Source organism: Rhinoderma darwinii, chromosome 3, assembly GCF_050947455.1.
Source record: "Rhinoderma darwinii isolate aRhiDar2 chromosome 3, aRhiDar2.hap1, whole genome shotgun sequence".
In the NCBI taxonomy this organism is placed as follows: Eukaryota; Metazoa; Chordata; class Amphibia; order Anura; family Rhinodermatidae; genus Rhinoderma; species Rhinoderma darwinii.
The window spans coordinates 400,748,314-400,762,163 of record NC_134689.1 but is presented as its reverse complement, the minus strand read 5'-3'; the positions used below and the strand labels follow the sequence as shown (position 1 = coordinate 400,762,163).

General features: G+C 43.7%; 1 protein-coding gene and 1 long non-coding RNA gene across 11 annotated transcripts in view; one reads left to right on the top strand and one right to left on the bottom strand.

Moving 5' to 3' along the window:
* LOC142750216 (uncharacterized) overlaps positions 1–13,850 on the bottom strand; it is a 212,875-nt gene that overhangs the window by 3,863 nt on the left and 195,162 nt on the right. The window lies entirely within an intron of this gene.
* Positions 1–13,850, top strand: part of CACNA1A (calcium voltage-gated channel subunit alpha1 A) — a 267,076-nt gene that overhangs the window by 177,508 nt on the left and 75,718 nt on the right. For all 7 annotated transcript variants that reach the window (XM_075859128.1, XM_075859126.1, XM_075859122.1 and 4 more), the window contains 4 exons: positions 1,613–1,814; positions 1,958–2,122; positions 2,495–2,605; positions 3,144–3,227. In XM_075859128.1, the coding sequence (XP_075715243.1) occupies positions 1,613–1,814; positions 1,958–2,122; positions 2,495–2,605; positions 3,144–3,227 (562 nt within the window). The remainder of the gene's footprint in view (positions 1–1,612; positions 1,815–1,957; positions 2,123–2,494; positions 2,606–3,143; positions 3,228–13,850) is intronic.

Sequence of the window (13,850 nt, the reverse complement as noted above, 5' to 3'; positions counted from 1 at the left end):
CTGATCGCCTCCATGCCACGCCACATTGATAACACCTCAGCAGTGCCACAGGCTGATCGCCATGCCACGCCGCATTGATAACACCTCAGCAGTGCCACAGGCTAATCGCCTCCATGCCACACCGCATTGATAACACCTCAGCAGTGCCACAGGCTGATCGCCTCCATGCCACGCCACATTGATAACACCTCAGCAGTGCCACAGGCTGATCGCCTCCATGCCACGCCACATTGATAACACCTCAGCAGTACCACAGGCTGATCGCATCCATGCCACGCCGCATTGATAACACCTCAGCAGTGCCACAGGCTGATCGCCCCCATGCCACGCAGCATTGATGCAGTAATTCATGCAGAGTCGGAGCCCCGACCAAGTATTGAGGGCAGATACTGGACATACTTTTCAGTAGGGCAACATTTAAGTATTAAAAATCATTTTTAAAATTGGGCTTATATAATATTTTAATTTTCTGAGGGACTAAATTATGGGTTTTCATTAACTGTTACCATAATCATCAACATTAAAAGAAAAAAATGCTGGAAATAGATCCCTCTGTGTGTAATGAATCTATAGAATATATGAGTTTCACTTTTTGAATTTAATTACAGATATAAACTAACTTTTTGATGATATTCTAATTCATTGAGAAGGACTAGTATAACCCTGAGTAAAGAGCCAGGGACAGACAGAGCTGCAGAGGTCACATTGATAGCTGAGTATGGAAGTTCGGCAAGCCCCGATAGTCCAGCCATTGTTTCCAGACTTTCAGATATGTGTCTGAACATTGGTGTAAGAGAGCCATTGACTCCTCCATATTGAGGCGTGCCACTTTTAAATAAATGTTTAAATACTCCTTTACTAAGACGCATAAGATACGAGGGGCATTGATATCAATAGAGGGCCAGATGGGAACGATGTTAGGTGTGGACCCCATTCAATATGAAATAATTGTCCGTAGTGGGAAAAATCCATTAAAGACCCATGCTGGAGCTTTTACAACAAATAAAAAAATGAATCATGACCATTTACTGTGGTCCAATTCTGGATTGACGTTCAGATGGGACATTTTATTTCGCCCTACAAGTAGAAACCCTGTTGCTTGGTTCTTCTACAGATTACAGCTGATGGCTGGAGTCTCCTGCAGTGGAACACCGAGTGATAAGCTTATCGTTGGGGGAACCTTCTAACAAAAAGTTATTGTCCAAAGTGGAGAATCCTATGTAGTAGTTTTGCCAAAGGATCATGAATGAAACATTACTATTCTTATTATACCAATATTATTGTGGTAATGACAAATTCTAGCTCATAATCTGGCCATAGTAAATACTGAGGCTGAGGCTACCCATAGGCAGGGAGTAGTCTCACCAAGATCTGCAATCGAAGGCTTGGAAGCCATCATTAGTGAATGTCATCCTTTGCTTTTATTATACGTCCATAATCTTCTAGTCCAATATTCAGAGTGTTAGCACTGGCACCATTGTCATTCCCTTACCCCAGGAGCTGTAGTTCTAACCCAGTCTTCATAATTGGGCTGTGCAAGGTATTGTAAACAGTAGATTTCCACTCTTATAATGACTTTTATATTTGTACATTTACCTATTTATTTCCACAGTGTACTCAGACACTCGGTGGATGCCACCTATGAAGACCAAGGACCCAGGCCCGGATTCCGCATGGAGATGTCCATCTTTTATGTTGTATATTTTGTGGTTTTCCCTTTTTTCTTTGTCAACATTTTTGTAGCCTTGATTATCATTACTTTCCAGGAGCAGGGGGATAAAATGATGGAGGAGTACAGCTTGGAAAAGAATGAGGTACATATGAGTCCTGGCAGCCAAGGCATTCTGGTGATGTGGATGGCGTATTTTGGATCTGTACAATACGTGTACATGAGGCCTAATTGTGATAATATTTTTGTCCTTTATAATTTTTTTTCACTTTTTTTTTTTTTTTACAGAGAGCATGTATTGATTTTGCTATAAGTGCCAAGCCGCTTACCCGCCATATGCCACAAAACAAGCAAAGCTTTCAGTATCGAATGTGGCAATTTGTGGTGTCTCCCCCTTTTGAGTATACGATTATGGCTCTGATCGCCCTGAACACCATTGTGCTCATGATGAAGGTAAGAAGAATTCATGGTAAATCCAATAAGCAATAATAGCTGCTTGTAAAGGTGACCAAAGACAACAATAATGTAGCCCCATTTGGAAGCTCCCCATGGATAATCTGGAAACGATTCTGATCTTGACAAAAAGTATTACAGAGAATAGGACAGTAACGGTAACTACCCGCAACTAAGAATAACATTTTGATGTGTGTCCAATAAAGTTTTCAACTGTCGGATGGGATTTCTATTGGTCAGAAATGATGATTTTCCCACCATTAGTACAGACTATTGCTACAAGTCCTTGTTATTATCACCCTTATTATCTGCTTATGGCCAGGCTTAGGCATTATAAATATAGAAATCTTGACACTACTTTTTCTCTTGTAGTTTCACGGATATTCCAACACGTATGAGCAAGTTCTTAAAACATTTAATATCGTCTTCACATCGCTCTTCTCTCTGGAGTGTCTGTTGAAGATCATGGCTTTCGGGGCGTTGGTGAGTTCTCCGTACAAATATTTATTTTCATTATATAATTCCCGTTGTATATACAGCACCTACATATTCCACAGCCCTGTATACAGATTGTAGTCACAATGCAATCTAATTTCCCCTTCACACACACTGCGGACAATTCTATAAGAAGCCAATTAAACTATCAGGATGTTTTTGGAGTGTGGGTAGCAACAATTCACGAATATGTTGTCCTGGTCAGATTAAAACTCAAGAGCCAGTACCCGTGAGACACTGTCCTGCCCATTTGTCAGGCACATATTCATACTATGTAAGCACTGAGTCCGTATAGAAGACTGTACGCAGTAACAAACACGGTCTCCTGCAGCCATGAGGGGTCCTAAGCTCAGGATTAGGAAGATAGACCATGAGAATTTCTAAAGCAGCCATTAAAGGCTAGGGTTCCACAACAACCCCAATGGTTCCCTTTGGGGGGAAAAGTCGCGGGTACCGATTGCAAGATTTCCGACCATGTGAAGCCTAAGACTCATGTTCTAGTGTGTGTGTCTTCTCTTTGTTCCAGAACTATTTCCGTGATGCTTGGAACATCTTTGATTTTGTGACTGTTCTCGGAAGCATTACAGATATTGTAGTGACGGAGTTCTCGGTAAGTTCCCATGAATGACAGAAATGCGTTCTCTCTGCAGTGGTTCTGTGAGTACCCCTGAGTGAGCACCACACATGACAAGTGTATCTACGTCTGTCTTCCAGTGAGAAGAGCACATGAGTGTGAATGGTACAGGTTTATCATGGGAATAGATTGTGTGACTGTATCTAAGTGTCTGTTACGGATCCTCCGAGTTATGGGATATTCACTATATTAGACACAATAACAATATCTCAGTATTGAAAACTGACATCTAAACCTGTAACTACAGGAGGTATGACCTCTTGTTTATGCACACATTATTATAGCTACAACCCTATATTCTTGGTTAGATCATAGTGAAAATCCACACGTAGAGCAGAGTACATGGCCATATTATGAATCTGAGTTACAGATCTGAAATACAGTACCCAAAGACTGCCATAGGGTCATACAGTACCTGTGTGCCTCTGATTATATTTGACCTGCTCCATCAGATGCCGTATTACTGCATACAGAGTGATGCTTCTAGGGGAGTATACGGCCTCAAGGAGGCATCATATGGGGCTATAAGGACTCTGTGCTCTGCCGTACAGGTTCTGTGAATGTGGATTTGCCGTGCCTAATATCACAGATGCTGTATACGCATACATACTTCCATATTGTTTGGGCATTACATATCATATAAATGCCTGGTTTGCTGATATCTCATAGACTGGTATAGAGGGGGTATATCTGTTTTGACTTTCTTTCCCAGATGAAAAATATGTGTATTTACTGGTTTATTTCCATTGCCAAGGTGTTGGATGTACTATAGAGGCACACTCACAAAATGACAAACCAATGACAATCCCAGAGAATGTTATCTTGCCATGAAGAAAGATATAGACATTAAACATCAACCATAATATTGTGAGAGATTGATGGAAGAAAAAAACAGTGTTGCCCATAGCAGCCAATCAGCTCACAGCTTTACCATTATAACCTGAATTAGAATAAAGAAAGCTAGAATGCTCTACTATGATTGTGTCACTGGCATACCTCTAACCCCCTAGGCGCCATAGATTAAGTGGTTGGTAAAGTGTTTTGAGTGGTATAACGACATGTGTCAGTGATGCAGTGGCTTGTGTCAGTAGTATGGTGCTCAGGAGTGGCAGTCGTGCAAAGCCCTTCGTGTGTAGTGCAGTGCCCTGTGTCAGTAGTACAGTACTCTGAGTGTGTAGTGTAGTGCAGTGCCCTGTGTCAGTAGTACAGTGCTGAGTGTGTAGTGTAGTGCAGTGTCCTGTGTCAGTAGTACAGTGCTCTGAGTGTGTAGTGCAGTGTCCTGTGTCAGTAGTACAGTGCTGAGTGTGTAGTGCAGTGCCCTGTGTGAGTAGTACAGTACTCTTGGTGTGTAGTGCAGTGCCCTGTGTCAGTAGTACAGTACTCTGAGTGTGTAGTGCAGTGCCCTGTGTCAGTAGTACAGTACTCTGGGTGTGTAGTGCAGTGTCCTCTGTCAGTAGTGCAGTACTCTGGGTGTGTAGTGCAGTGCCCTGTGTCAGTAGTACAGTACTCTGGGTGTGTAGTGCAGTGCCCTGTGTCAGTAGTACAGTACTCTGGGTGTGTAGTGCAGTGCCCTGTGTCAGTAGTACAGTACTCTGGGTGTGTAGTGCAGTGCCCTGTGTCAGTAGTACAGTACTCTGGGTGTGTAGTGTATTGCCCTGTGTCAGTAGTACAGTGCTGAGTGTGTAGAGCAGTGCCCTGTGTCAGTAGTACAGTTCTCTGAGTGTGTAGTGCAGTGCCCTGTGTCAGTAGTACAGTACTCTGGGTGTGTAGTGCAGTGCCCTGTGTCAGTAGTACAGTACTCTGGGTGTGTAGTGCAGTACCCTGTGTCAGTAGTACAGTACTCTGGGTGTGTAGTGCAGTGCCCTGTGTCAGTAGTACAGTACTCTGGGTGTGTAGTGTATTGCCCTGTGTCAGTAGTACAGTGCTGAGTGTGTAGTGCAGTGCCATGTGTCAGTAGTACAGTTCTCTGAGTGTGTAGTGCAGTGCCCTCTGTCAATAGTAGAGTGCTCTGAGTGTGTAGTGCAGTGCCCTGTGTCAGTAGTACAGTACTCTGGGGGTGTAGTGCAGTGCCCTGTGTCAGTAGTACAGTGCTCCGAGTGTATGGTGCAGTCCTCTGTGTCAGTAGTACAGTGCTCTGAGTGTGTAGTGCAGTGCCCTGTGTCAGTAGTACAGTGCTCTGAGTGTATGGTGCAGTCCTCTGTGTCAGTAGTACAGTACTCTGAGTGTATGGTGCAGTGCCCTGTGTCAGTAGTACAGTGCTCTGAGTGTATGGTGCAGTCCTCTGTGTCAGTAGTACAGTGCTGAGTGTGTAGTGCAGTGCCCTGTGTCAGTAGTACAGTACCCTGGGTGTGTAGTGCAGTGCCCTGTGTCAGTAGTACAGTGCTCTGAGTGTGTAGTGCAGTGCCCTGTGTCAGTAGTACAGTACTCTGGGTGTGTAGTGCAGTGCCCTGTGTCAGTAGTACAGTGCTCTGAGTGTATGGTGCAGTGTCATGTGTCAATTGTACAGTGCACTAAGTGTGTGGTGTAGTGAAGTGTCAGAAATACAGTGCCCTGAGTGTGTGGTGCAGTACCCTAAATCAGTAGTACAGTGCTCTGAGTAAATGGTGCAGTCCTCTGTGTCAGTAGTACAGTGCTCTGAGTAAATGGTGCAGTCCTCTGTGTCAGTAGTACAGTGCTCTGAGTAAATGATGCAGTCCTCTGTGTCAGTGGTACAGTGCTCTGAGTAAATGGTGCAGTGCCCTGTGTCAGTAGTACAGTACTCCGAGTAAATGGTGCAGTCCTCTGTGTCAGTCGTACAGTGCTCTGAGTAAATGGTGCAGTCCTCTGTGTCAGTAGTACAGTGCTCTGAGTAAATGATGCAGTCCTCTGTGTCAGTAGTACAATGCTCAGGGTGTGTGGTGCAGTCCTCTGTGTCAGTGGTACAGTGCTCTGACTAAATGGTGCAGTCCTGTGTGTCAGTAGTACAGTGCTCTGAGTAAATGGTGCAGTCCTGTGTGTCAGTAGTACAGTGCTCTGAGTAAATGGTGCAGTCCTGTGTCAGTAGTACAGTGCTCTGAGTAAATGGTGCAGTCCTCTGTGTCAGTAGTACAGTGCTCTGAGTGATTGGTGCAGTCCTCTGTGTCAGTACTACAGTGCTCTGAGTGTATGGTGCAGTCCTCTGTGTCAGTAGTACAGTGCTGAGTGTGTAGTGCAGTGCCCTGTGTCAGTAGTACAGTGTTCTGAGTGTGTAGTGCAGTGCCCTGTGTCAGTAGTACAGTACCCTGGGTGTGTAGTGCAGTGCCCTGTGTCAGTAGTAAAGTACTCTGAGTAAATGGTGCAGTCCTCTGTGCCAGTAGTACAGTGCTCTGAGTAAATGGTGCAGTGTCCTGTGTCAGTAGTACAGTGCTCTGAGTTTATGGTGCAGTGTCATGTGTCAATTGTACAGTGCACTAAGTGTGTGGTGTAGTGAAGTGTCAGAATTACAGTGCCCTGAGTGTGTGGTGCAGTACCCTAAATCAGTAGTACAGTGCTCTGAGTAAATGGTGCAGTCCTCTGTGTCAGTAGTACAGTGCTCTGAGTAAATGATGCAGTCCTCTGTGTCAGTGGTACAGTGCTCTGAGTAAATGGTGCAGTGCCCTGTGTCAGTAGTACAGTGCTCTGAGTGTATGGTGCAGTGTCATGTGTCATGTGTCAATTGTACAGTGCACTAAGTGTGTGGTGTAGTGAAGTGTCAGAAATACAGTGCCCTGAGTGTGTGGTGCAGTACCCTAAATCAGTAGTACAGTGCTCTGAGTAAATGGTGCAGTCCTCTGTGTCAGTAGTACAGTGCTCTGAGTAAATGGTGCAGTGCCCTGTGTCAGTAGTACAGTACTCTGAGTAAATGGTGCAGTCCTCTGTGTCAGTAGTACAGTACTCTGAGTAAATGGTGCAGTCCTCTGTGTCAGTAGTACAGTGCTCTGAGTAAATGGTGCAGTCCTCTGTGTCAGTAGTACAGTGCTCTGAGTAAATGGTGCAGTCCTCTGTGTCAGTAGTACAGTGCTCTGAGTAAATGGTGCAGTCCTCTGTGTCAGTAGTACAGTGCTCTGAGTAAATGGTGCAGTGCCCTGTGTCAGTAGTACAGTGCTCTGAGTAAATGGTGCAGTCCTCTGTGTCAGTAGTACAGTGCTCTGAGTAAATGGTGCAGTCCTCTGTGTCAGTAGTACAGTGCTCTGGGTGTGTGGTGCAGTCCTCTGTGTCAGTGGTACAGTGCTCTGAGTAAATGGTGCAGTCCTCTGTGTCAGTAGTACAGTGCTCTGAGTAAATGGTGCAGTCCTCTGTGTCAGTAGTACAGTGCTCTGAGTAAATGGTGCAGTCCTCTGTGTCAGTAGTACAGTGCTCTGAGTAAATGGTGCAGTCCTGTGTGTCAGTAGTACAGTGCTCTGAGTGATTGGTGCAGTCCTCTGTGTCAGTAGTACAGTGCTCTGAGTAAATGGTGCAGTCCTCTGTGTCAGTAGTACAGTGCTCTGAGTAAATGGTGCAGTCCTCTGTGTCAGTAGTACAGTGCTCTGAGTAAATGGTGCAGTCCTCTGTGTCTAGTACAGTGCTCTGAGTAAATGATGCAGTCCTCTGTGTCAGTAGTACAGTGCTCTGGGTGTGTGGTGCAGTCCTCTGTGTCAGTGGTACAGTGCTCTGACTAAATGGTGGAGTCCTGTGTGTCAGTAGTACAGTGCTCTGAGTAAATGATGCAGTCCTCTGTGTCAGTAGTACAGTGCTCTGAGTAAATGGTGCAGTCCTGTGTCAGTAGTACAGTGCTCTGAGTAAATGGTGCAGTCCTCTGTGTCAGTAGTACAGTGCTCTGAGTGATTGGTGCAGTCCTCTGTGTCAGTAGTACAGTGCTCTGAGTAAATGGTGCAGTCCTCTGTGTCAGTAGTACAGTGCTCTGAGTAAATGGTGCAGTCCTCTGTGTCAGTAGTACAGTGCTCTGAGTAAATTGTGCAGTCCTCTGTGTCAGTAGTACAGTGCTCTGAGTGTGTGGTGCAGTGTCCTGTGCCAATGGTACAGTGCTCTGAATTTGTGGTTCAGTGGCATGTGTCAGTCGTACAGTATTCATAGTGGGTGGTCCAGTGTCCTGTGTCATTGGTACTGTGCTTTGAGTGAGTGGTGCATTGTCCGATGCCAGTGGTACGGTGCTCTGAGTGGGTGGTGCAGTGCCCTGTGGGGCTCCCTCTCTACTATAATGATCAGTGTATTTCTGTCTTGTCTTTTTCATGTCTCTCTCTATCCCTCTGATATATTGGCCCCCGGCAAAAAATAACTCATCCAAAATGCACTATGAATCTCATGTGTCCATCCATGAAACTGGTCTGTGTCTTCATGCCAACTACACCCCACCTTCCCACCCCCCATTCCTAATATAACCCTAACCCCAACCCCACGCACAAATTCCTGCTGCAATCTCCTCCATCTACAACTGCATCGCAGAACCCGGTTGGTTTGTAATTTATAACCTAATGCATAAACATTACCTGCTGCATGTCAGAGGTTGTGCACTCAAACTCACCCCATCCCTCACTCCTGACATGTCTATCTAGATCTTGTTATGTTCTCCTGATCTTCTGCGTGAAACCCTTTCTCCTTGTGCCACAAACTTACTCTCAAGTTACACCTACACCTGCTGTACATTTATACAGTAACATCACTGCTTCCACATCTACATCTGATTATACCTGCTGTCCATTCATACAGTCACATCGCTGCTTCCACATCTACATCTGATTATACCTGCTGTCCATTCATACAGGAACATCACTGCTTCCAAATCTACATCTGACTATACCTGCTGTCCATTCATACAGTAACATCAATGCTTCCACATCTACATCTGATTATACCTGCTGTCCATTCATACAGTAACATCACTGCATCCACATCTACATCTGATTACACCTGTTGTCCAATCATACAGTAACATCGCTGCTTCCACATCTACATCTGATTACACCTGCTGTCCATTTATACAGTAACATCACTGCTTCCACAACTACATCTGATTACACCTGTTGTCCAATCATACAGTAACATCACTGCTTCCACATCTACATCTGGTTATACCTGCTGTCCATTCATAGAGTCACATCAATGCTTCCACATCTACATCTGGTTATACCTGCTGTCCATTCATACAGTAACATCACTGCTTCCACATCTACATCTGGTTATACCTGCTGTCTATTCATACAGTAACATCGCTGCTTTCACATCTACATCTGATTATACCTGCTGTCTATTCATACAGTAACATCACTGCTTCCACATCTACATCTGGTTATACCTGCTGTCTATTCATACAGTAACATCGCTGCTTTCACATCTACATCTGATTACACCTGCTGTCCATTCATACAGTAACATCAATGCTTCCACATCTACATCTGGTTATACCTGCTGTCCATTCATACAGTAACATCACTGCTTCCACATCTACATCTGATTACACCTGCTGTCCATTCATACAGTAACATCACTGCTTCCACATCTACATCTGATTATACCTGCTGTCCATTCATACAGTAACATCAATGCTTCCACATCTACATCTGGTTATACCTGCTGTCCATTCATACAGTAACATCAATGCTTCCACATCCACATCTGATTACACCTGCTGTCCAATCATACAGTAACATCACTGCTTCCACATCTACATCTGATTATACCTGCTGTCCATTGATGCAGTAACATCAATGCTTCCACATCCACATCTGGTTATACCTGCTGTCCATTCATACAGTAACATCAATGCTTCCACATCCACATCTGATTACACCTGCTGTCCAATCATACAGTAACATCACTGCTTCCACATCTACATCTGATTACACCTGTTGTCCAATCATACAGTAACATCACTGCTTCCACATCTACATCTGGTTATACCTGCTGTCCATTCATACAGTAACATCACTGCCTCCACATCTACATCTGATTATACCTGCTGTCCATTCATACAGTAACATCACTGCTTCCACAGCCACATCTGATTACACCTGCTGTCCATTCATAAAGTAACATCACTGCTTCCACATCTACATCTGATTATACCTGCTGTCCATTCATACAGTAACATCACTGCTTCCACAGCCACATCTGATTACACCTGCTGTCCATTCATACAGTAACATCACTGCTTCCACATCTACATCTGGTTATACCTGCTGCCCATTCATACAGTCACATCAATGCTTCTACATTTACATCTGATTATACCTGCTGTCCATTCATACAGTAACATCACTGCTTCTACATTTACATCTGATTATACCTGCTGTCTATTCATACAGTAACATCACTGCTTCCACATCTACATCTGGTTATACCTGCTGTCCATACAGTAACATCACTGCTTCCACATCTACATCTGATTATACCTGCTGCCCATTCATACGGTAACATCACTGCTTCCACATCTACATCTGATTATACCTGCTGTCCATTCATACAGTAACATCACTGCTTCCACAGCCACATCTGATTACACCTGCTGTCCATTCATACAGTCACATCGCTGCTTCCACATCTACATCTGATTATACCTGCTGTCCATTCATACAGTAACATCAATGCTTCCACATCTACATCTGATTATACCTGCTGTCCATTCATACAGTAATATCAATGCTTCCACATCTACATCTGATTATACCTGCTGTCCATTCATACAGTAACATCACTGCATCCACATCTACATCTGATTATACCTGCTGTCCATTCATACAGTAATATCAATGCTTCCACAGCCACATCTGATTACACCTGCTGTCCGTTCATACAGTCACATCGCTGCTTCCACATCTACATCTGATTATACCTGCTGTCCATTCATACAGTAACATCAATGCTTCCACATCTACATCTGATTATACCTGCTGTCCATTTATACAGTAACATCAATGCTTCCACATCTACATCTGATTATACCTGCTGTCCATTCATACAGTAACATCACTGCTTCCACATCTACATCTGGTTATACCTGCTGTCCATTCATACGGTAACATCGCTGCTTCCACATCTACATCTGCTTATACCTGCTGTCCATTCATACAGTAACATCGCTACTTCTACATCTACATCTCATTACACCTGCTGTCCATTCATACAGTAACATCGCTGCTTCCACATCTACATCTGATTACACCTGCTGTCCATTCATACAGTCACATCAATGCTTCCACATCTACATCTGGTTATACCTGCTGTCCATTCATACAGTAACATCGCTGCTTCCACATCTACATCTGATTATACCTGCTGTCCATTCATAGAGTCACATCAATGCTTCCACATCTACATCTGGCTATACCTGCTGTCCATTCATAGAGTAACATCAATGCTTCCACATCTACATCTGATTATACCCACTGTCCATTCATACAGTAACATTGCTACTTCTACATCTACATCTGATTACACCTGCTGTACATTCATACAGTAACATCACTGCTTCCACATCTACATCTGGTTATACCTGCTGTCTATTCATACAGTAACATCAATGCTTCCACATCTACATCTGATTATACCCGTTGTCCATTCATACATTAACATCACTGCTTCCACAGCTACATCTGATTACACCTGTTGTCCATTCATACAGTCACATCAATGCTTCCACATCTACATCTGGTTATACCTGCTGTCCATTGATACAGTAACATCGCTGCTTCCACATCTACATCTGATTATACCTGCTGTCCATTCATAGAGTCACATCAATGCTTCCACATCTTCATCTGGCTATACCTGCTGTCCATTCATAGAGTAACATCAATGCTTCCACATCTACATCTGATTATACCCACTGTCCATTCATACAGTAACATCGCTACTTCTACATCTACATCTGATTACACCTGCTGTCCATTCACACAGTAACATCACTGCTTCCACATCTACATCTGGTTATACCTGCTGTCTATTCATACAGTAGCATCAATGCTTCCACATCTACATCTGATTATACCCGTTGTCCATTCATACATTAACATCACTGCTTACACATCTACATCTGAATATACCTGCTGTCCATTCATACAGGAACATCGCTGCTTCTGACTATACCTGCTATCCATTCATACAGTACCATCGCTGCTTCCACATCTATCCAAGATCTCCTTATTGCTCATGAGACCATCGTGAATCCATCATGTAGATATACTCATGTTTCCAAACATTTCAAAACATAAAAACTCCATTGATAGTATCTCATCTCTCAATAATGAGGTGAACATGTTAACCTGCTCTTCTCATGCTATTTCATTCCACCAATACACTAGAGACCCTTCTTTCCTCTTCCTCTCTTTCTCCACCCCAAAGTTCTAATAGTTTGACAAGACTGCATGACCCCTTGGTCCTGCTAAGGGTTTTGGCTTTGCCTATTGCTGTGCATGATGCATTGTCCCAGCTAAATACTAGGAAGCTTCTGGGGTACCTGAGGAAGTGGTTAAAATTGATTTTCTGCAGCCAAAATGTTCTCACAACTGGATATTATAATTAATCAATTAATGGATGGTGGTCAGTTTTGTAATATCTGTCCCATGCCATTCATCTAGATGTATTCTATTGTATTTTCCAATATCTAATCTAATGGATGTGGCCTGGGCCAGAAATAGTAAAACATATTATTGTAGAGAAACCAGTTCTTCTTCAGATAAGGACCAATTTTATGGCCTGATACAGGTTATTTAGAAGGATAAAAAGGTCTTCTGGCAACCAGAATAAATGGGGAGATATTAACCACAGGGTTATTCGAGTTTCACCTACCAGTAGTGTCGGATAGACATCTGTTTATTTATAGTTGCCCCTATAGGTCATAGTGTAATGGTTCATGTTTGAGGAACTTTTCAAAGTATTAGATAATTGCTTACATTGCCATGCCCTAACATAAAATTAATATCAAAATTGCTCGCTTTAGATAGCACACAGGTGTACCTGGGAAATATAAATTCCCCACTGAGTGTGCTATAGACTTTTTTTTTTTACTGTCAGATGTGATGTCACTAGACTAGGCATGCGGCGCTCCCACTGTGTCCCTGCTCTTGACAAATTCAAAGGCAGACCTGCATGTTATAGTAGTAAAACTCCATCTACTAAAGGGATTGGTTCAGATAAAAACAATAAGAAATTTCTTTAAGGCATAATTTTGCTGTAATTACTGTATTATTTCACAGTTTAACGCCACATACCAAGTTAAGCATATTTCTCCATTCACATACATGGCTTCCTTCAAGATTTTGCTGGTTTCCTTTGGCAACAGACAGCGGTTTAGCTCCACCCTGAAGTCAGACATGTGACCTAAAAGCTTAAAGGGGTTTGCCACGATCGGTCAACGGGTGACCTATCCACTGGTTAAGTCATCAGTATATGATCGATGCGGGTCAGACACCCAGACCCCTTACCAATCAGCTGCTCCAGCTGCCTCCGGGCACCGGATGTTTTGAACAGTATGCAGTAGTTGGAGCCGGAAGCAGATGACTCCGACCACTGCATAGCAGCCGTTCTGCAGAACTGCAGCTCGGCCGCTATTCCGTGACCTGAGGCATTTGCTTCCGGCATGGACATCTGGTGCCCAGAGACAGCCGT